The sequence below is a fragment of the Sus scrofa genome, chromosome 3 (genome assembly GCF_054392235.1).
Source record: "Sus scrofa isolate SSC_HxYL_T2T_F1_AM1 chromosome 3, Sscrofa_HxYL_maternal_Yorkshire_Landrace_v2.0, whole genome shotgun sequence".
NCBI classification, from domain to species: Eukaryota; Metazoa; Chordata; class Mammalia; order Artiodactyla; family Suidae; genus Sus; species Sus scrofa.
The window spans coordinates 31947691-31970267 of record NC_139385.1 but is presented as its reverse complement, the minus strand read 5'-3'; the positions used below and the strand labels follow the sequence as shown (position 1 = coordinate 31970267).

Sequence of the window (22577 nt, the reverse complement as noted above, 5' to 3'; positions counted from 1 at the left end):
AGTATCCATAAGGATGCAGGTTCCACCCGTGGCCTCACTCGGTGGGTTAAAGATCCAGTGTTGCAGCAAGCTGCGGTTTAAGTCCCAGATGTGGCTCAGATCCCGTGTGGTTGTGGCTGTGGTGTAGGCCGGTAGCTGCAGTTCCAATACGACTCCTAGCCTGGGAACTTCCACATGCTGCAGGTGTGGCCCTAAAAATAAAAAAATAAAATAAAAAAAATAAAAAAGGAGAGAGAGAGAGAGAATGAGAGTAGGGAGAAACAAGAGTTTTCAAACAAAATTTAAAATTTCTTTGGCCAAAAATTTTCTGCACAGCAGGTTAAGGACCCTGTGTTGTCTCTGTAGAAGCTTGGGTCACACCTGCAGCTTGGATTCCATCCCTGACCTGGGAGCTTCCATGTGCCATGGGTGTGGCCAAAAAATTTGAAAATTTTGAAAAATAAATAAATACAACTGTTGGCTCCTCTCCAAAATAGGAAAGATCAAGACCATCTCCCATTATGGTAACAACTGGCTGGGCCTTGAACCGGGGTCAGCCACTCCAGTTTGCTGAAACCGGCCTCTATACACTGGCACCAGCTAAGTCTCAGAGACAGTGTCCAGTTCTCTAAAGCTTTCTTTTTTTGTTTTTTTCAGGGCCGCACCTGCAGCATATGGAGGGTCCCAGGCTAGGGGTCCAATTGGAGCTACAGCTGCCAGCCTACACCACAGTCACAGCAATGCCAGATCCAAGCTGCATCTGTGACGTACACCACAGCTCAGAGCAACACCAGATCCTTTACCCACTGCGTGAAGCAAGGGATGGAACCTACATCCTCATGGATCCTCGTCGGATTCATTTCCGCTGCACCATGACGGGACCTCCTCAATGACTAGATGGTGTTTTGGGTATTCAACTCATTACATCTTCACAGAGTCATTGGGATGCAGTTTTCAATCCTAGAACCCGAGCCCTCAGATTATTGACCATTCGACAGTCATTCCCAAGGGAATGTTCGCATCGAGGGCAGAGACGTTGCAATCAGAGATAGTCATTATTACTTATGGACCTTGAAGATTTTTATTAATAAATCATAAATACGCACAATTGAAAACACACATGTGTTTTCCTTTCTCCGTGGCCCTTATAGCTTTAACCTCTGTGGGTTTTAGAAGAATATTGTCTTTGATGATGAGCTTTAAAGGAGAAAATAGAGTGAGTGTAAACGGAAATTGAGTGTATATTAGGGATGGTGGTAGAAAAACAGGTGAAGAAAGTGTTTTCTAAACTCAGGTCTTTTGAATATCAGCCTACCTGTTTTTGTTTGTTTGTTTGTTTGTTTTCCTGGCATCTCTATCACCTGTACTGTTTTTTACTTAATATTATCTTTTATTTATTTATTTAAAAAATTTTAATTACGGTTGACTTACAATGTTCTGTCAATTTCTGCTGTACAACAGCAGCAACAAAGTGACCCAGTTATACATTTATATACATTCAATATTATCTTTTAAACTGTTTGCCTTTTTAAAAAACTTAAATGAGTATTTTTTCATCATAAATGGAAAATCATATTATTTGACAGAAATTGCAAATGATTTTTTTTTTTTTTTTGCTTTTTAGGGCCACACCTGCCGCATATGGAGGTTCCCAGGCTAGGGGTCCAGTTGGAGCTACAGCTGCTGCCTACACCACAGCCACAGCAACATCAGATCTGAGCTGTGTCTGCGACCTACACCACAGCTCACGGCAATACCGGATCCTTAACCCACTGAGCGAGGCCAGGGATCAAACCTGAATCCTCATGGTTCCTGGTCGGATTTGTTTCTGCTGTGCCACGATGGGAACTCCACAAGTGATTGTAAAAACAAAATCAATCCCATGACAAGAATATATATATATTTATATATATTTTAGCCATGCTCGTGGCATTTGGAAGTTCCCAGGCCAGGGACTGAAGCCAAGCCATAGCAGTTACAACTGCCAAATCCTTAACCACTAGACCATCAGGGAACCCCTGATTCAGTCTCATCACAAGAAATCATTAAGTTCTAGCGAGATGTTGCTATCTGTCAAGGCTCTCAGTCTAAAAGCTGCTTCCTTTTTTTCTTTTTTTTTAAGGGAGGTTGGCAAGTGTTAGGACTTAAAGACATTCTAGCAGCAAACTGAGACGTCTCTCTTTTGGCCTCAGAAGCTTTGAAGAGAGTTGAAGAGGGGGAGCCCTTCTCATTTGTAACTCAATGAAGTTTTTTTTTTTTTTTTCTTTTCTAGGGCCACACCCCAGCATATGGAGGTTCCCAGGCTAGGGGTCTAATCAGAGCTGCAGCTGCCGGCCTACACCACAGCCACAGCAACGTGGGATCCGAGCCACGCCTGCAACCTATGCCACAGCTCACGGCCACCCTGGATCCTCAACCCACTGAGCAAGGCCAGGGACTGAACCCACAACCTCATGGTTCCTAGTTGGATTCATTAACTACTGCGACACAATGGGAACTCCTCAGTGCAGTTCAATGCCCATCTCTGCAGGACCTCAGACCTTCTCAAAAGCCATAGAGGCAAGAGGAGTTCACATCCCACCTTTGGGACCCCTAGCTTAGGGCTGGCTGAAGGCCATCTGGTGGTTTCACGGCTGTGCGCGTACCGTGCTCTGCAAAATCTCTTTTCCAAAGCGTGGATGCTGGGTGTGGCGGAAATTGGCTTGCTGTGTTGGAATCAATCTCTTATGAATATGAGTTTTATAGGACTTCCATAACAAAGTACCACAGGATGGGTGGCTTAAACCGCACACACGTATTTTCTCATCATTCTGAAGCCCCAAAATCCAAGATCATGGTGTTGGCAGGCTTGGTTTCTTCTGAGGCTTCTGTCCTTGGCCTGTAGATGGCGCCCTCTCCCTGTGTCCTCACATGGTCTTCCCCCTGTGTGAGTCTGTCAGGGCCCCCTGGGGACCTCATTCTACCTTAATCCTCTATGTTTTTATTTTATTTTTTTGTCTTTTTAGGGCCACACCTGTGGCATACAGAGGTTCCCAGGCTAGGGGTCAAATCAGAGCTGCAGCAGCCAGCCTACACCCCAGCCACAGCAACAGAGAATCTGAGCCACGTCTGCAACCTACACCACAGCTCACGGCAACACTGGCTCCTTAACCCACTGAGCGAGGCCAGGGATCGAACCGAGTCTTTACGAATACTAGTCACGTTCGTTATTGCTGAGCCACGATGGGAACTCCTTAATTCTCTCTTTAAAGGCCGTAATTCCAGGAGTTCCCAAGCAGCTCAGCGGGGTCAGGATCCAGCGTTGTCACTGCAGTGGCTTGGGTCACTGCTGTGGTGCAGGTTAGATCCCTGGCCCAGGAACTTCTGCATGCCATGGTGCAACCAAAAGAAAAAAAAGAAAATCCATATCTCCAAATAGAGTAACATTCTGAGGTAGTGGAGGCTTAGGACTTCGACATTTTGGGAGGGACACCATTCAGCCCTTCACACCCCATTCCCTTCCCTTCATACGTGTTCCCCTGATCTCTGATCCTCACCCCCTCTCTCATAGGATTGGAACCTTCTTCTGCCCTCTGCTGCCCTTTATCCAAATGATTACTCTCTTCATCATGTTTTATGTCAAAAATGTGAGTCAGCCTGATGTTGGAACCCCCGGCAGTGGTTGGAACTGGGGGGTAGGGTGGGGGAGTTCCCGCTGTGGCATAATGGGATGGAGGCGTCTCTGGAGCGTTGGGACACAAGTTCAATTCCTGGCCTGGAAACTCTAGCCTCAGCCAAAAAAAAAAAAAAAAAAAAAAAGGCATTAAGCATTGGGGGTGAGGCGTGCTGGGAAGAATATCAGGACGCTGGTGCCCGGCGTGCTTCTTGGGCACAGGTAGGAGGTAACTGCTTCTCTTTCTTCAGATCAGCCTGATGATGAACTTCCAGCCTCCGAGCAAAGCCTGGCGGGCCTCACAGATGATGACTTTTTTCATCCTATTACTCTTCTTCCCGTCTTTAATCGGGGTCCTGTGCACCCTGGCCATCACCATCTGGAGGTAGGAGATGGCCCTGCTGAGGTGAGGGGTTAGAGATGGGGTGGGTGAGTGTTTTAAAAGGCAGGTGTTGGAGTTTCCCTTGTAGCTCAGTGGTCAAGAACCCAAGCAGGATCCAGCAGGATGCAGGTTCGATCCCTGGCCTCGTTCAGGGGGTTAAGGATCCAGCGGTGCCCTGAGCTGTGGTGTAGGTCAAAGATGCGCCCCAGATCTGGTGTGGCTGTGGCTGTGGTGTAGGCCAGCAGCTACTGCTCTGATTCATCTGCCAGCCTGGGAACCTCCGAATGCCGTGGGCGCAGCCCCCAAAAAGCGGATCCTGCGTTGCTGTGGCTGTGGTGACAGCGCCCATTCAGCCCCTAGCCTGGGAACCTCCATCCTCTGAGGGTGCCATCCTAAAAAAAAAAAAAAAAAAAAAAAAAAAAAAAAGACATACTTAATTCAGTGTTCAGCCAGGTATCCTTGGTAAGCAACAGATGCAAGGACCCAGGGTGGCAATGTATCCGAGTTTGGTCACCGCCCACCAGTGCCCACAGTCTTGACTGGCACAGCTTCCTTGCTTCCCCGCTGGGGAGAAGCCAGCCCTCCACACGGAGAACAGGACTTCCTCTTGTGAACTGAAAGTCCCCGTGTGTCTGATCAGGCTCCCTCTCACCTCTCCAGCTGCACCCCCCATGCTCCATCCTATCCGGCCTCACGGTGCTCTGTCTGTTCCTGGGACTCCGTGTGCCTCTGCTCCTGTGGGGCGGGACCCTCTGTTTCAAGTGCTGGCTCTGGAGCTCCCATCATGGCTCAGTGGTTAATGAGTCCAACTAGGAACCATGAGGTGGTGGGTCTGATCTCTGGTCTTGTTCAGTGGGTTAAGGATCCAACATTGCTGCAAGCTGCTGCATAGGTTGCAGATGTGGCTTGGATCCTGTGTTGCTGTGGCTGTGGTGTAGGCTGGTGGCTACATCTCCAATTGGACCCCTAGCCTGGGAACCTCCATATGCCGTGGGTCCGGCCCTAAAAAGACCAAAAAAAAAAAAAAATTAAAAATAAAGTGCTGGCTCTGCTCCCTCTGCTAGGCCTTATCTCCACCCTCCAGTCCTCAGCTCAGAAGTCTTCTGACCTCCTGAATATTTTCAGCCCCCACCTCCTCTCCCTCCTGGGACAGTTTTCTTTCTTTCCCTTCTCTTCCTTTCTTGCCACACTCAAGGCATATGGAAGTTCCCAGGCTAGGGGTCAAATTGGAGCTGCAGCTGTGGTCTACACCACAGCCACAGCAACACCGGATCCATGTCGCGTCTTCAACCTACACCACAGCTTGAGGCAACGCCGGATCCTAAACCCACTGGCCAGGGATCGAACCTGCAGTCTCACAGACACTATGTCAGGTCTTCCACCCACTGAGCTACAACAGGAACTTCACGGTGTCTTTTCTTCATTCTCCAGTTCCCTAGAAATGCCTGTGAATCTTTGTTGAATTGTGTGCTCATTGTTTGACCATCTTTCCCACTAGAACATAAACCTGGGAGGGCAGGTATCATCTCTGTCTTGTTCCCTGTGGAAGAGTCTCCAGGGCTTAGTGTCTAGCAAGTGCCCAATACAAGGGCAATAAATCTTTGAAGGATGAATGAGCAGGAGTTCCCATTGTGGCTCAGCTGATATGAATCCGACTCATATCCATGAGGATGCGGTGCAACCCCTGGCCTCTTTCAATGTGTTAAGGATCAGGTGTTGCCATGAGCTGTGGTGTAGGTCACAGACTCGGCTCAGATCTGGCATTGCTGTGGCTGTGGTATAGGACGGCGGCTATAGCTCTGATTTGACCCCTAGCCTGGAAACTTCCATATGCCATGGGTGTGGCCCTACAAAGCAAAAAAAAAAAAAAAAAAAAAAAAAGCTGGACCTCACAATGCAGGTCATGGGTACCAACCACAGCAGCTGGGGCTGTGGGCAAGGGGGTTTCTTTTGGAGGCGGGTGTGGGAGGAGTAGGTAAGAATCGCGCTCGTTCCAGGTCTGGAGCCCAGAAAGGGCACCTGATTCTGGAATAAGCTATATCTGAGTTGTCCGCGAGAGATGCTTCTCTGTCCCTTGTGTTACCAGGTTGAAGCCTTCCGCCGGCTGTGGCCCGTTTCGAGGTCTGCCCTTCTTCATTCAGTCCATCTACAGCTGGATCGACACCCTGAGTAAAAGGCCCAGCTACCTGTGGGTCGTTTGGATCTACCAGAACCTCATCGGAAGCGTGCACTTCTTCTTCATCCTCACCCTCATCGTGTTGTAAGTGGGTCCCTTGGAACCTCAAGGGGAAATACGTCATCGACACAACGTGTGGGCAGCCGAGGGATGTTGGGTGGGAAAGCCAAGGCTACGGCGTAGCTCTGTGTTCTGGACTGTCTGACTCTGCCCTTGAATATTTCTGAAAGTTATGTAATATAGTTTTTTTTTGTTGTTGTTTTGTTTTGTTTTGTTTTTTGCTTTCTAGGGCCACACCTGCAGCATATGGAAATTCTCAAGCTAGGGGTCAAATCGACGCTGCAGCTGCCAGCCTGCACCACAGCCACAGCAAAGCAGATCCAAGCCATGTCTAACCTACACCACAGCTCATGGCAACGCTGGATCCTTAACCCACTGAGCGAGGCCAGGGATCAAACCCATAACCTCATGCATACTAGTCGGGTTTGTAACTCACTGAGCCACAACGGGAACTCCCAAAGTTATCTAATATCTTCTTGTACATTCTGGGGGGTCTGTTTTATGAAGAAAGCATACCTGCTCTTCCTCCTCTTAAGAAATATCATGAGGGAATTCCCATCGTGGTGCAGTGGGAATGAATCTGACTAGTATCCATGAGGATGCAGGTTGGATCCCTGGCCTCGCTCAGTGGGTTAAGGATCTAGCATTGTCATGATCTTTGGTGTAGTTTGCTGTGGTGTAGACGAGGCTCGGATCTGGCATTGCTGTGGTTGTGACATAAACCTGCAGCTGTAGCTCCTATTTGACCCCAGCCTGGGAACCTCCGCACCGAACCTCTGGTGCGGCCCTTAAAAAAAAAGACTCACTGGGAGTCTTGTCGTGGCTCAGTGGAAACAAATCCGACTAGGAACCATGAGGTTGCAGGTTCGATCCCCGGCCTCGCTCAATGGTTAAGGATCCGGCGTTTCCATGAGCTGTGGTGTAGGTTGCAGACACAGCTTGGACCCCTCATTGCTGTGGCTGCGGTGTAGGCCGGCAGCTGTAGCTCCGATTCAACCCCCAGCCTCTAAGCCTCCATATGTTGAGGGTGCGGCCCTAAAAAGACAAAAAAAAAAAAAAAAAAAAAAAAAAAACTCACTGAGATAGAGTCTTTTTTTTTTTCTCAATTTTATTTTTATTTTATTATCACTATTTTTTAATCTCTGTGAGATGGAATTTGGTATTACCTGAGTTTTCTTCTTTTTTGTTGTTGTTGTTATTTGTTTTAACAGTTATTTCCCCAATACAGTTTTTTTTTTTTTCTACTCTACAGCATGGTGACCCAGTTATACATACACGTACACATTCTATTTTCACACATTATCATGCTCCATCCTAAGTGACTAGACAGAGTTCCCAGGGCTTGGCACAGAGTCTTTAGCCATAAACATGTGGTTGCTGGGGCGGGGGGCGGGGGGATCGGGGGAGGGATGGACTGAGCATATGGAATTAGCAGATGCAAACTATTACATCTAGGATGGATAAACGACAAAGTCCTACCTCAGAGCACAAGAAACTATATTCAATATGCTGTGATAGACCATGCTGGAAAAGAATATGAAAAAGAATATATATATATGTATAGCTGAGTCACTTTGCTGTGCAGCAGAAATTAACACAATGTTGTAAAATCAACTATACTTCAACAAAATACATTTTTAAAATAAAGAAATAGTCCTGGAGTTCCTGTTGTGGCGCAGTAGCTTAAGAACCCAACATAGTGTCCCGAGGGTGCAATACCTGCCTCATTCCATGGGTTAAGGATCCGGTGTTGCCAAAAGCTGTGGCATAGCTCCGATTTGGTCCCTAGCCTGGGAACTTCCACATGCTGCAGGTGTGGCTGTAAAAAGAAAATAAATAAGTAAACAAAAAAGAAATAGACAATACAGTTAAATGTTCTCATCACAAAAAAAGAAATGATAATTATGTGACATGATAGGGGTGTTGGCTAACACTATGGCAGTAATCATGTTATAATATAAATGCATCAAATCAACAGAGTTTTACACCTTAAATTTACACAATGTTATTAATTATATGTCAGTAAAAATAAAACTAGGGAGTTCCCATCGTGGCTCAGAGGTTAACGAACCCAATTAGTATTCATGAGGTTGTGGGTTTGATCTCTGGCCTTGCTCAGTAGGTTAAGGATCTGGCGTTGCCGGAAGCTGTGGTGTAGGTTGCAGACGCGGCTCGGATCCCACGTTGCTGTGGTTCTGGTGTAGGCCGGTGGCTACAGCTCCAATTGGACCCCTAGCCTGGGAACCTCCATATGTCAAGGGAGCGTTCCAAGAAATGGCAAAAAGACAAAAATAAAATAAAAACATACATATTTATATTTATCGTAAGCGAGGCTTGGATCTGGTGTTACTGTGGCTGTGGTGTAGGCTGGTGGCTGTAGCTCCGATTCAACCCCTAACCTATCAACCTCCATATGCTGAGGGTATGGCCCCCAAAAGACAAAAAATAAATGAATAAAATAAAATAAAACTAGACTGGGGTCAACTTTGCACACCTGTATAGGTTGACTAAAACTCATTGAACTACTCTTAAAATGAATACATTTTGTAGCATATAAACTCTGCCTCAATAGAGCTATAAAGAATAAGAAGTACCGATGTCTGGCCTTATGGCCAAAACAGCTCAATTAATTGATCTGAGAAGGGGCCATGGCATGAGTCTTTTCTCTGCTTCTCACGTGATTTATTATTATATGTAGAATGGTGAGAACCATTGCTATAATGCATTTAACCTCTAGCTCACCCCGGTACAACTTTGAAAGAACGCTGGCTGATCCAAAAATCTATCTGCGAGCACATATACTGGTTCCTTTGTGCCCAGGTGAAGTTCAGAGCCGGCAAAGCATTGGCGAGCAAGCAACTGCCATTCTGCGTTTTCTTCTCTTCCAGAATCATCACTTACCTTTACTGGCAGATCACAGAGGGAAGGAAGATTATGATCAGACTGCTCCATGAACAGATCATCAATGTAAGTCCCATTGCTTTTTATTTACAACATAACATAGTAGAACTTACACCGATTCTTTCATGAAATATTCTCACCTTCCATGGGAATACAATGGATATCTAAAGGAAAAACTTTCCGGAGTTCCCATGATGGCTCAGTGGTGAACGAACCTGACTAGCATCCATGAGGACGCAGGTTTGATCCCTGGTCTTGCTCAGTGAGTTAAGGATCTGGTGTTGGAGTTCCCGTCGTGGCTCAGTGGTTGACGAATCTGGCTAGGAACCCTGAGGTTTCGGGTTCGATCCCTGGCCTCGCTCAGTGGGTTAAGGATCCGGCGTTGCCATGAGCTGTGGTGTAGGTCGCAGATGTGGCTCGGATCCCGAGTGGCTGTGGCTCTGGTGTAGGCCAGCAGCTACAGCTCCGATTAGACCCCTAGCCTGGGAACCTCCACATGCCATGGGAGTGGCCCTAGAAATGAAAAATAAATAAATAAATAAATAAAAAGAATCTGTGGTTGCCATGAGCTGTGAGGTAGGCCAGCAACTGCAGCTCTGATTCGACCCTATCCTGGAAACCTCCATATGCCTCAGGTGTGGCCCTAAAAAGACAAAAAAAAAAAAAAAGGAAAAACTTTCTGTGATAAAATTGAATTGTGAAAAGATGTGTCGATTGATTTATTCTCCTTATAAATTGCCATATTTTAAGAACTTTCAGTGTTTCATTTTGTTACTGCACCCGTGTAAATTTCTCTCATGAGTACCAGAATAAAAAAAGAGTCAGGGAGTTCCAGTCATGGCTCGGCTGAAACGAATCTGACTAGTATCCATGAGGACACAGGTTCGATCCCTGGCCTTGCTCAGTGGGTTAAGGATCCGGTGTTGCCGTGAACTGTGGTGTAGGTTGCAGATGCGGCCCAGATCCCATGTTTCTGTGGCTATGGCGTAGGCCAGCAGCTACAGCTCTGATTCAACCCCTAGCCTGGGGAAACTTCCATATGCCATGGGTGCAGCCCTAGAGAAAAAAAAAAAAAAAAGACAAAAGAGCAGTGTTGAAAGAGAAGTGCCAGGTAAACTCAGAAGGTATTTGGATAAAATCATTTCAGGGAGGCACCATAGACATCACGCAGGCCTGCCTGCCTGGGAGTCTTGCCCAGTATATGGACCACAAAGACGGGGACACTATCTCTAAAAGAACCCAGGAGTTCCTGTCATGGTGCAGCGGAAACGAATCCGACTAGGAACCATGAGGTTGTGGGTTCGATCCCTGGCCTCGCTCAGTAGCTTAAGGATCTGGCATTGGTGTGAGCTGTGGTGTAGGTTGAAAACGTGGCTCAGATCTGGTGTTGCTGTGGGCTGGCAGCTGTAGCTTGGATTCGACCCCTAGCCTAGGAACCTCCATATGTGGCGGGTGTGGACCTAAAAAATAAATAAATAAAAGAACCCAGACAAAGATGCTGAGAATAGGCTCAGCGGCCATCCTTCTCAAAGTATGATCACTATGTCAAAAACTCCTGGACGCTTGTTAAAATTGAAAATTCCTATTATCTCTCCCTCCTCGAGGCAATAATAGTAACAGATAATGTTTTATTGAGCACTAATTGATGCCTGGCCTTATGGTATGTGATGAGTAAAAATTCTTATTTAATCTTTACGACTCCCTCTGGGGCACATTCAGTTCTTCCACCTCTATTTTTAAATTAAGGAAACAGGATTACGGAGGGAAATGACCTGCCCAAAGTTGCAGGGCCAGTAAATAGTGGGATTTGAACTCGTTTAATTCAAAGTTTGTGCCCTCAACTATGACACAGCTTTGCCTCCCGAGTCAAAATCTGCTGCGTGAAGCCCGCAGGTCTGTAGTCTTAGAAGCTCTCCCGCTAATTCTTGTTGACACTAAAGTATGAAAACAGCTGCCACCAACCAGAGATTTCCAAACAAGTTGGCCACATCCAAGAGAGTTGGGGAACAAGATAAAAATATCAATTCCGGAGTTCCTGTCGTGGCTCAGTGGTTAACGAATCCAACTAGGAAGCATGAGGTTTTGGGTTCAATCCCTGGCCTCGCTCAGTGGGTTAAGGATCCAGCGTTGCCGTGAGCCGTGGTGTAGGTCGCAGACATGGCTCAGATCCCAAGTTGCTGTGGTGTAGGCCAGCAGCTATGGCTCCAATTAGACCCCTAGCCTGGGAACCTCCATATGCCATGGGTGTGGCCCTAGAAAAGACAAAAAGACAAAAAAAAAAAAAACAGAAAAACCAATTCCCACAGAGAACTCCTCTTTCAGAAGAATCTCAGTTACTTAATGCAGAAGGAATGAGGAAAAGAAAGAATCATTATGAACCACGTACTGCAATAATAGTTGTTGCAAGCAAGATCCACTGTGGATGCTAAAATCAATGACTGAAGGTTGAAGGAGAAAGAAGGGCCTGGGAAATGGGATTGATGTAGATGGGACAGACCACGCGTGATGCTTGCCAACCCACCTCCACACTGCTGGAATAGCCCGCTCTCTTATCTGTAGTAGATTCCCAAGAAAGTGATTCGCCCTCCCGGGGAAAGCAGATCCCTTTCCTTTGTTCTCTTTCCAATTCAGGAATTATTTAGCATGTCTACTCTGTGAACACAGACCACTCTGACAAATGAAATACATGTGATATCTTTGGAGGCAGAGCTATAAGCTTTGACGTGGGCAGTGGGAGGACAGGGCAGCCACAGGTGCATCCCTAAAAAGCAAAAAAAAAAAAAAAAAAAAAAGAAAAAGAAAAAAAAAGAAGAAAAGAAAAGAAAAGGAAAAAAGAAAGAAAACATGGGGCATTCCGTTGGGGCTCAGCAGCTTAAGAACCTGACATAGTATCTGTGAAGATGTGGGTTCGATGCTTGGCAGCTCGTTCAGTGGGTGAAGGATCCAGCATTGTCTCAAGCTGTGGTGTAGGTTGCCTTTGTGGCTCGGATCCGGCATTGCTGTGGCTGTGCTGTAGGCCGGCAGCTGCAGCTCCAATTCAGCCCCTGGCCAAGGATCTTCCATATGCCACGGCATGGCCCTAAAAAGAAAAAAAGAAAAAAGAAAAAAAGAAAGAAGACATGGGGAGCAGTCTCCATCCAATGGCCGGGAGCTTACCTGCCCCCAAATCAACCTTCTTTTCACCACTCACTTCTCAACCTCACACCATCATTCATCTTCCATGCTTTTGTTTTTGTTTTCTTTCTTGGCAGGAGGGCAAAGACAAAATGTTCCTGATAGAAAAGTTACTCAAGCTGCAGGATACAGAGAAGAGAGCAAACTCCACCTCATTCAGGCTGGAAGGGAGAGACTCGGAGGTGAGGCTGGAGGTGGCGTTGGGATCCCTGTGACACAGAGGTGCCCTCCTCTGGAAACTGCATCAGGGAACTAGAATCGCATAACGGCACTTGCTGTGTTTTAACATTTCTCTTTTTATTTAAAAAAATAGTGTTCATTTGGAGTTCCCACCGTGGTGAGTCTCTGCAAGGACCAGGATGCAGATTCTATCCCCAGCCGCACAGTGGTTTAAAAGGATCCGGTGTTGCCGCAGCTGCCGCATAGGTTGCAGCTGTGGCTCGGATCTGATCCCTAGCCTGGGAACTCCGTATGCCTCATTCAGGGTGGCTTAAAAAAAAAAAAAAAAAAAAAAAAAGGTACCCATTGGCAGCTCCTGTCACAGCTCAGTGGGTCAAGAACCCAAGTAGTATCCATGAGGATGCAGGTTCGATTCCTGGCCTCGATCATCAGAGGGTTAAGGATCCGGGGTTGCCATGAGCTGCGGTGTAGGTCACAGATGCAGCTCAGATCCTGTCTTGTTGTGGCTGTGGCATAGGCTGGCAGCTGCAGCTCCAATTTGACCCCCAGCCCTTCAACTTCCATATGCTGTGGGTATGGCCCTGAAAAGACCCCCCCCCCGAAAAAGGTACCCATCCACTGTGTCCTATGCCTGATGGTGTTCTAGGTGCTGGGGTTATTGTGGTTACAGGACAAGGCTCTGCCCTCATGGGGCCTGCATGCACCTTCTCTATAACTCAGCCACACAGGAAGTATATCCCACTGAAACGAAATCACGCCGACACCTCTCCCCACGAGGTTAATGTTTCAGGGTTTATTCTTCCAGATCTTCCCGCAGGCATCTGTAAACATACATACATCTACTTTTTTGTTTATTTCTTTATTACAAAAAAAGAGGCTGTATTAGACACAGAATAATTCCCCCTCTCACCACTTCATACTGTATCTCAGACATTGTTTTAGTCTGTACATATTTGGACATTTGGGTCATTTTCAGGGTTTTTTGGTTTCAAAAAATCAATTTCTCCTTATTTTATTTTGTTTTAGTCTTTTTTAGGGCCGCACCCATGGCATATGGAGGTTCCCAGGCTAGGGGTCAAATCGGAGCCATATCTGCTGGCCTACACCACAGCCACAGCAATGCCAGATCTGAGCCATGTCCGAGACCTACACCACAGCTCACAGCAACGCCGGATCCTGAACCCACTGAGAGAGGTGAGGGATGGAACCAGCAATCTCATGGTTCCTAGTCGGATTCCTTAACCACTGAGCCATGACGGGAACTCCTCCTCTTCCTTCTTCTTTTTTTTTTTTTTTTTTTTTTTTTTTTGCCTCCTCTTGGCTTATGGAGTTCTTGGGCCAGGGATCAGATCCGAGCCAACGTTGCCACCAGTGCTACAGCCTCGGCAACACCAAATCCTTAACCCACTGTACCGGGCTGGGGATGAAACCTGTGTCCCAGCACTCCAGAGATGCCACCAATCCTGTTAGGCCACTTAAGAACGCTTGTCCTCTTCTTTTCCAGCAGTCGGGCTCTCTGCGTGTCAGGGAACACATCGATGCTAGAGGTGAGTACCAAGTGACACTGAAGGAGGCAGGATTCCTCCAGGTGATAGATCCCAAAACAGAGGGTCAGAAGTGTCTCTGGATCAGTTCCGCGTTCAGTTGCAAGAACTGGCCCAAACTGGCTTTAGCCAAAGCCCAAGAATCATTCCTGCTTTCAGCATGGCCAGAGCAGGGGCTCACAGAATGACACCAGAATCTGGTTTCTTTCTCCTCAGTTCTCCTTGTCATTGCCTTTCCCAAATGGGCTCATCCTAATCACTACAAAACAGCTTTATTAGCTTTTTTTTTTTTTTTTTCTTTTTGCCTTTTCTAGGGCCGCTCCCTCGGCACATGGAGGTTCCCAGGCTAGGGGTCGAATTGGAGCTGCAGCTGCTGGCCTACACCCCAGCCACAGCAACGTGGGATCCGAGCCGCGTCTGCAACCTACACCACAGCTCACGGCAACACCAGATCCCTAACCCACTGAGCAAGGCCAGGGATCGAACCTGCAACCTCATGGTTCCTAGTCGGATTTGTTAACCACTGAGCCACGACAGGAACTCCAAAACAGCTTTATTAGCTTCTTGTATCTTCTCAGATTCAAGTCTAGTGGGAAAGAGACCCTGGATCTCATTGTGTTTCACTGGATCTGATTGGGTGATGTGCTCATTCATGAACTCCGTCCTTGTGGCCATGGGACCATGGTGATTTCATTGACCACATCTGGGTCACAGGCCTCATCTGTAGACACAGGCGGTACAGACATACAGACCGCAGGGACTCTGAAAGTGGAGAAGGGAGGTTTTCCCAAGAAAATCTGTGGCCGATGCCAGAAGAGGAATGAATGTTGGGGAGGAAACAAACAGACAGTTATTCATCTTTTTGGCCTTTTTTTTTTCCCTTAGGCCCATACCCGAGACATGTGGAGGTTCCCAGGCTAGGGGTCTAATCAGAGCTGTAGCCGCCAGCCTACACCACAGCCACAGCAACGTGGGATCCAAGCTGCCTATGTGACCTACACCATAGCTCACGGCAACACTGGATCCTTAACCCACTGAGCAAGGCCAGGGATCGCACCTGCATCCTCATGGATACTAGCCTGGTTTGTCAACTGCTGAGCCATGACCAGAACTCCCCATTCATCTTTTTGGAATAGCACTTGCTGATAGCATCCAAAAATGATGATCTTGAAGAGACAGCAGTGAGGGATGGCTTGGAGCGAGATCTTAATTCTCTGCTCAGGAATTGAACCTGGGCAGCCTGGGTAAAAACCAGGAATCCTGGCCCTAGACCAGCAAGAGGCTCAAAGCAGAATTGCCCTGATTCTTGCCTTCTGCTGAAAGCAAGAATATTTCAAGGAGGCAAAGATTGTAAAAACAGGTACAAAGGTTATTGTTAGAAACACATGTTGTTGGAGGTCCCGTTGTGGCTCAGCAGTTAAGGAACCCGACTAGCATCCATGAGGACGAGGGTTCGATCCCTGGCCTTGCTCAGTGGGTTAAGGATCCAGCATTGCTGTGAGCTGTGGTGTAGGTGGCAGATGCGACTCAGATCTAATGTTGCTGTGGCTGCGGCGTAGGCTGGCAGCTGTAGCTCCAATGAGATCCCTAGCCTGGGAACCTCTATATGCTTTAGATATGGCTCTAAAAGACAAAAAAGACCAAAAAGAAAAAAGAAAAGAAACACATGTTGTAATGTGGGGGAGCTCACAGAGTAGTTCTTTTAAGTCAGAAGCAAAGCCGAAAAGAAGAGTGTGGCATGGGTACCCCGGTGAGTGAGGAACGCAGCAGAGGTGATTGAAACCACTTATATAATCCAGTTCTTCTGGGTCTTTGTTTTCCTTTGGCCAATTATCTTGTTTTATTTCTCACACCTGATTGGACACGGGACCCTCAAGAAATGCGTGCGCATCTTTTGGCAAAGATGGATTCCAGAGCAAGGGGTGCTGGGACGGCACCAGGACCCATTATGGCCTGGCGCCCCCTCCCTTTGTGACCCCTAGGAGTCTTCCTGCACATGGGTAATTGGGGGGGGGGTCTCCTTGACCCCCAGGAGTGATGGAAGCGGTCATCTATCTTTTCACTCCGGCAGAGCTCAGCGCCTGCCATTACCTTTCTCCTTGACGTGTCAAAGAGAAGCAAGCTCCAATTTCCTCAGCCTCGCCAGTCCCTGCCGTTCTGCGCCCAGGGGCCCATCTAGCTCCCACCTCAGTGGGAGTTCAAGGGGGAGCACTGAGGCAACTTCAGAGGAGGAGGCAAGGAAGGCCTGAGATGCCGCAGGATCTCAAAAGCCGATCCGGTCTTTCCCTGGGAGAGATGGGGCCGTGTGTGTCTGTGCCAACTTCTCTCTCTTGTCTCCAACCCAGACCTGCGATTCAGGCGATCAGTTCAAGAAGATAATCCGAAAGCCTGATGATTCTTGTGGTACCCAGACAGCAACCACATAAAGGAAAGACGAGAAGGATGGACCGGCTTCCTCCAGACACCTGGCCCTTTAGAAGCCTCCCGGATGGGAAATTCCAAGCCTTTAGCCAGGAGTGGAAACTGATTTGACGTCAATACTGGTGTAAAATTGAGTAGTCCCTGCTGGTTCTTTTATACCTGAATAGCTGACTTTGTCAGACAAAAATATTTGAGATTTTCCACTAAAGACTGTTGTTGTATGTGAACAAATTCACAAAATGGGAAGAGATATGCCAAGAATGATGTCATTTATCTTTAAGAGATATACTTATGAATGATTGATCCTTAGAAATCCCTCCTCCCAGAACACCCAGACCTGGCAAAGGTTTGCAAACAGGTACTCAGACAAGTGGTCCAGCCTGAATAAAAATGTGACCCTCAATCAGGGACGTGCAGCCTCTCACTTGTGGAATTTGCATTTTCGTTCAAGACTTTGAACTGAAAACAGCCTCTTGTTACCCAAAGGTGAAATACACCCAGAGGTCTGCTCTGTGACTCTTACTGCGTATAAAATCCGTGAGTCTTTGGGACTGGACTGGGGTGAGGAACGTGTGGACGGGGACTCTGCCCCTGTGAGGTTTTCATACATGATCATTGGAATCCTATGTTGAAACAAACAGGAAATCAGTGGTGATGTGTGGAACATACACATGCATGTATACGTGTGTGTACCTAGGTGCACATACATGTATAAAGCGTTTTTTTTATTTTTTGCAGATTTGGCCTAATGATTCACAGTGCAGTGTGACGCATTTAAAACTGAAAGGTCCAGGGAGATCCTGTTGCGGCTCACAGGTTCAGAACCTGACTAGTATCCTTGAGGTTGTGGGTTCGATCCCTGGCCTCACTCAGCGGGTTCAGGATCTGGCATTGCTATGGCTGAGGTGTAGGCCGACCCCTAGCCTGGGAACCTCCATGTGCCACAGGTGTGGCCCTAAAGAGCAAAAAAAAAAGAAAAAAGAAAAACTCAATATCTTTGAGTTTTTCTGCAGACCTAAGGCCTCTACGTGGAGGATGATAACCTCAGGCTGAGCACACATTCCCTCACTGATCACTGAAAGGTTTCCAGGAGGATGGAGGCGGACATCCCCACCCCCCAAACGTGGCTGTTCACCTTGGAGGCCTGCTGGGGACTTGGGTGCGGCCAGGGACCAGATCTACACGCTCTCCCGGAATGTGGAGGCTCCAGTTGGGCAGAAGAAACAAAGGCCTGTGGAAAACAACTGCCCACATAGATTAACCTCCTGCAAGGATTACTGTCCTCTGTCACGGGACTCGACCTTCACCCCTCCCTTGACCTTCTCCTCCTCCTCCTTCGTTGTTCCTGCCACAAGTTCCCGCAGGAACGCCAGCCACAGGTTCCCTCCCCGCACCCTTCATAAGCCCAGCATCTCCTCGCAGTCAGAGCTGGTGGCCTCTTGAGCTCAGCCCGAGCCCCTCTGGTGCCTTCATAAACCTCTCGTGCTTTACTGACTTGGCCTTGTGCGTTCCTAGGACAAACCTAACAGTGGTGAGTGTTAGGTTTGCTGAGGGAGGAACATGCAAGGCCAACTCGCTAAGGGGAGAGGATTTTTTGGGACATCTCAAACAGATGGGCTGAGCTTAAGATGCTGCCAGCCCAGGAGTTCCCATCGTGGCGCAGTGGTTAACGAATCTGACTAGGAACCATGAGGTTGCAGGTTCGATCCCTGGCCTCGCTCAGTGGGTTAAGGATCCGGCGTTGTCATGAGCTGTGGTGTAGGTTGCAGATGTGGCTCAGATCCCGTGTTGCTGTGGCTGTGATGTAGGCCGGTGGCTATGGCTCTGATTAGACCCCTAGCCTGGGAATTTCCATATGCCACGGGAGGGGCCTTAGAAAAGGCAAAAAGAAAGAAAAAAAAAAATGCTGCCAGCCCAGACTGGGAGGAGACCCTAAGTTTATAATGGATCCATGGCGGGAATCTGTGGTGGGAACAATTGAGAAAAAGGAAGGGAAGGTTACACAATTCAGGAGAGGGGCGGGGATCAAGTCCCATGACCTGAGCGACTGTTGCACCAGGAATTGATATAATCTTTGCAGGTGGTTCATCTATGCAGGCAGTTGTTTTCTGCAGGCCACTGTTTCTCATGGCCTAACTCAAAGGGACACATGGTTGGGGAGGGGGAAGGGGGAGGGTCTGTCACCATCCTCCTGGGAAATGGTCAAGCACCAGCCAGTCAGAAGAAGCCCTTGCTCCAAACTTCTCCCTGGGAGTTCCCATTGGGGTGTAGTAGAAACAAATCCAACTAGTATCCATGAGGACACAGGTTCGATCCCTGGCCTCACTCAGTGGGTTAAGGATCTGGCATTGCTGTGAGTTGTGGTGTAGGTCGCAGGTGAGGCTCAGATCCTTTGTTCCTGTGGCTATGGCATAAACTGGCAGCTATAGTTCTGATTTGACTCCTAGCCTGGGAACTTCCATATGCTGCAGGTGTGGCCCTAAAAAAAAAAAAATTCCTCCCTGAAAATCAAGAGTTTGGGGTTTTTTTGGTTTTCTTTTGTTTTTTGGCCACATGCACAGTATACAGAAGTTCCTGGGCCAGGGACTGTAGCTATGCCATCACTGTGTTTCTGAAACTTGGGCTCTGTCCACTGGTGCCAAATAGAAACATAGAGACAGAGTTTGGGCGAAGGAGGAAAAAAAAGAGCTTTATTGCTTGGCCAGGCAAATGAGGCCACAGCAAGCTAATGCCCTAAAGACTGTGCCCTCCTTGGGAGGTGGTTTTCATAGTTTTGGAGTGGAAAATAGGGCCACAGAAAAGAATCAGTGTAGCTGCAAGCTTGTATTCTTCAGATTTGGTGTTTAGTGGCCCTGGGACTGGTTCTGGTGGTCCTGGAATGAAGAGGGCTTCATAACATCATCTGTTGGGGGTTTTCGTTCTGCAGAACTCAAAGATATTGTTAGGTATATTCCTTGAAGAGGAACTGGGACCCTGCCCCAAGGCTGCAGTGTTGTTCCTCCCAGGTCTCTGCATCCCCCCTCTGATGAGCAACGGTTCGACCTGCCCTTTGAACTCAGGGAAGGTCATGGAGGCTGAAGCTTATTCCCTGGAAACAAGAAATGAGGGACCCAGAAAGGCTTGTGTGCCCAGGAGCCCCACAGGGCCCTGCTCAATTTCAGCTTTGGCCATGCTGCATCCTTAATCCAGTGCACCACAGCAGGAACTGTGTTTGGGGATTTTGAGTATGAGCCACCCATTCGCCTTGCTTGGCCCTGCAGCAAACCTCTTTCTCTGCTCCAAACTCAGACATTTCAGTTTGGCTGCACTGTGTGTAGGGCACAGGAAATTCGTTCCTTAAAAGTTGCAGATTCATTATCTCTGGAACAGGCTCTAAGAATTTTTACGTCTTTTTTTTTTTTAACGATTTTTATTTTTTTCCATTATAGCTGGTTTACAGTGTTCTGTCAATTTTCTACTGTATAGCAAAGTGACCCAGTCACACATACATATGTACATTCTTTCTCTCATATTCTCCTCCATCAGGCCCCATCATAAGTGACTAGAAATAGTTCCCAGTGCTATACAGCAGGATCTCATTGCTTACCCATTAAGAATTTGTATTTTCTAGCAATTTTCCCTTTGTGCTGAACCTAGTATGGTTCGTTAACCACTGAGCTATGAAGGGAACGCCAGATGTTAGCTACTTGATGAAGCAGTCTTCATTCCAGAAAGTTTATGGTGCAGTTACCCCAAGGACCACCACAGAACCAGTCCTGGGACCGCCCTACACCAGCCTGCAATGCAACGCAAGCTTGCAGCTACTTCGATCCTTACCTGCGGCCCTACTTTGCACTCCCAAACTCTAAGACCCCTTGCTATTCTCTCCCATAGGAGGGCACGGTGTTTAAACCATTAACCTGCTGTGGCCTCCTTTGCCTAACAAAGCAGTAAAAGCTACTCCTTTCTTCTTTGCCCCAAACTGAGTTTATATTTGGCACTGGCGGACAGTTTTGGCAACATTTTCAGCCTCAAAGGGCAGCAATCGTTGAGAACCTTGTGCACAGCTGATATCCACGACTACCCCCTGGTGCGGTCCTAATACTGCCCCTATTTTAAATAAATAAATATTTTATTTATTTATTTATTTGGTTTTTAGGGCTGCACCCAAGGCATACGGAGGTTCCCAGGCTAAGGGGCCGAATCAGAGCCACAGCCATAGCCACACAGGATCCAACTACGTCTGTGACCTACACCACAGCTCATGGCAGTGCTGGATCCTTAACCCACTGAGAGAGGCCAGGAATGGAACCCGCATCCTCATGGATACTAGTCGGGTTCATTAACCACTGAGCCATGACGGGAACTCCTGGGATCTCAATCCTTCACTGGGCCTGGCTGAGCCAAGTGCACTATGGAGTGGAGACAAAGAGGCAGAGAATTGCTCACACGTTCTCCACACCACAGCAAAGATGTTCTGAACTCTGTGTTGCTGTCCCCCCAACCAAAGAATTCCTTTCCTATCATTTGCTGTGAAGCCTATAAAGGCTAGGCCAAAGGGGGAACTCAGTCTGAAGATGTTTCTCCCTTTCTCTTCCTTGTCACTCTAGTCATACGTGGCATGGAAGGAAGGACATGCAGTTTAGAATCTGTTCCATCCACTGAATCTCTGTCCTGCTGTTTTTAGTTTTTCAGGCCTGCACCTGTGGCAGATTGGAAGTTCCCAGGCTAGGCGTTGAATTGGAGCTTGCAGCTGCCAGCCTGCCCCACAGCCACAGCAACCTGGGATCTGAGCTGAGCCTGTGACCTACCCCACAGCTTATGGCAACACCAGATCGTTAACCCACCGAGAAAGGCCAGGGATTGAATCTGCCTCCTCTTGGATACTAGGTGGGTTTGTAACCCGTTGAGCCGCAATTGAAGCTCTTGACTTTTACCTTTTTTTAAAAATTTTTAAGGTGGCATATAGAAGTTCTCCAGCTAGGGGTTTAATTGAACTTGCAACTGCGGGCCTTCGCCACAGCCAGGGCAACTCGGGATCCACATCAGCAATCTACACAACTCACAGCAATGCCTGATCCTTAACCCACTTAGCGAGGCCCAGGATCACTCCTGCATCCTCATGGATCCTCTTCAGGTTCTTAGCCTGCTGAGCCACAATGGGAATTCAACTTCGTTTAAGAGATTGCTACTGAAGGTCACAATCAGACCTCTAGAAGCTCACATGGAAAAGACTGGCGCTGGGAATCAAGGCTCACGTGATAAAGGCAGACAGGGCCAGTGGTTCTTTGAACCGACTGACCTGGATGTGAATCCCCATCACACCAAGGGATTTAAGACCTTTGACTCTGCAGCGCCTGTTTCCTTACCAGTAAAAAAACTTCCGTAAGATTTTTGTGAAGGGCTAATGAAGATAATACATATAACCCAGCAAAGTTCTTGGCAAACACTAGAGTTTAGTTGTCATGAGATCAGGCTCTATGTCACCAGGGATCACTTCTCCAGACCCTTCCCTTCCACAGATTTGAGGTTCCTTATTTGTAAAGTGAGACTAGTCTAGATGTTTCTGGAAATTTCTTCCAGTTCTAGGATCAACTGTGTGGAGTAGCCTGAAAGGGTGCACCTCTGCCTGCCGCACTCGCACCCCCCCCAACTCCCGACCCCAGTGGGCTTGTAGCTCTTATTTCTAGATACCATAAATGATCCCTCAGACTAGTATCAAGACCTCTCTACATTTTCTTTCATTCTTTTTTTTTTTTTTTTTTTTTTGCTTTTTAGGACTAAATTCCAAGCATATGCAAGTTCCCAGGCTAGGGGTTGAATCGGAGCTGCAGCTGCTGGCCCACACCACGGCCACAGCAAGGCGGGATCCGAGCCGAATCTGTGACCTACATCACAGCTCACAGCAATACTGGATCCCCAACCCACTGGGCGAGGCTAGGGATCAAACCCACGTCCTCATGGATACTGGTCAGATTTGTTTCTGCTGCATCACAATAAGAACTCCAAGACTTCCCTACCATTTTCTTTGCTTCACAGGGATGTCTCACCAGGGGCCCTGGTCACTGGATTACAAACAGCAGCTCTCCTGAATTCTTTATGGCTTAGGATATGATGCGAGGTCCACAG

At 47.6% G+C, this 22577-nt stretch overlaps 1 protein-coding gene across 9 annotated transcripts in view; it reads left to right on the top strand.

The window, feature by feature from the left end:
* The window catches only part of TMC5 (transmembrane channel like 5), a 77104-nt gene extending 60232 nt beyond the window's left edge, over positions 1 to 16872 (top strand). For 5 of the 9 annotated variants that reach the window (XM_085017391.1, XM_013995619.3, XM_013995618.3 and 2 more), the window contains 7 exons: positions 3530 to 3605; positions 3883 to 4016; positions 6100 to 6273; positions 9138 to 9216; positions 12402 to 12506; positions 14009 to 14051; positions 16394 to 16872. In XM_085017391.1, the coding sequence (XP_084873517.1) occupies positions 3530 to 3605; positions 3883 to 4016; positions 6100 to 6273; positions 9138 to 9216; positions 12402 to 12506; positions 14009 to 14051; positions 16394 to 16440 (658 nt within the window). In that variant the 3' untranslated portion in view covers positions 16441 to 16872. The remainder of the gene's footprint in view (positions 1 to 3529; positions 3606 to 3882; positions 4017 to 6099; positions 6274 to 9137; positions 9217 to 12401; positions 12507 to 14008; positions 14052 to 16393) is intronic. The other 4 variants (XM_021086537.2, XM_021086536.2, XM_013995620.3 and 1 more) reach the window with 1 other exon arrangement.
* Positions 16873 to 22577: the final 5705 nt, after the last annotated feature.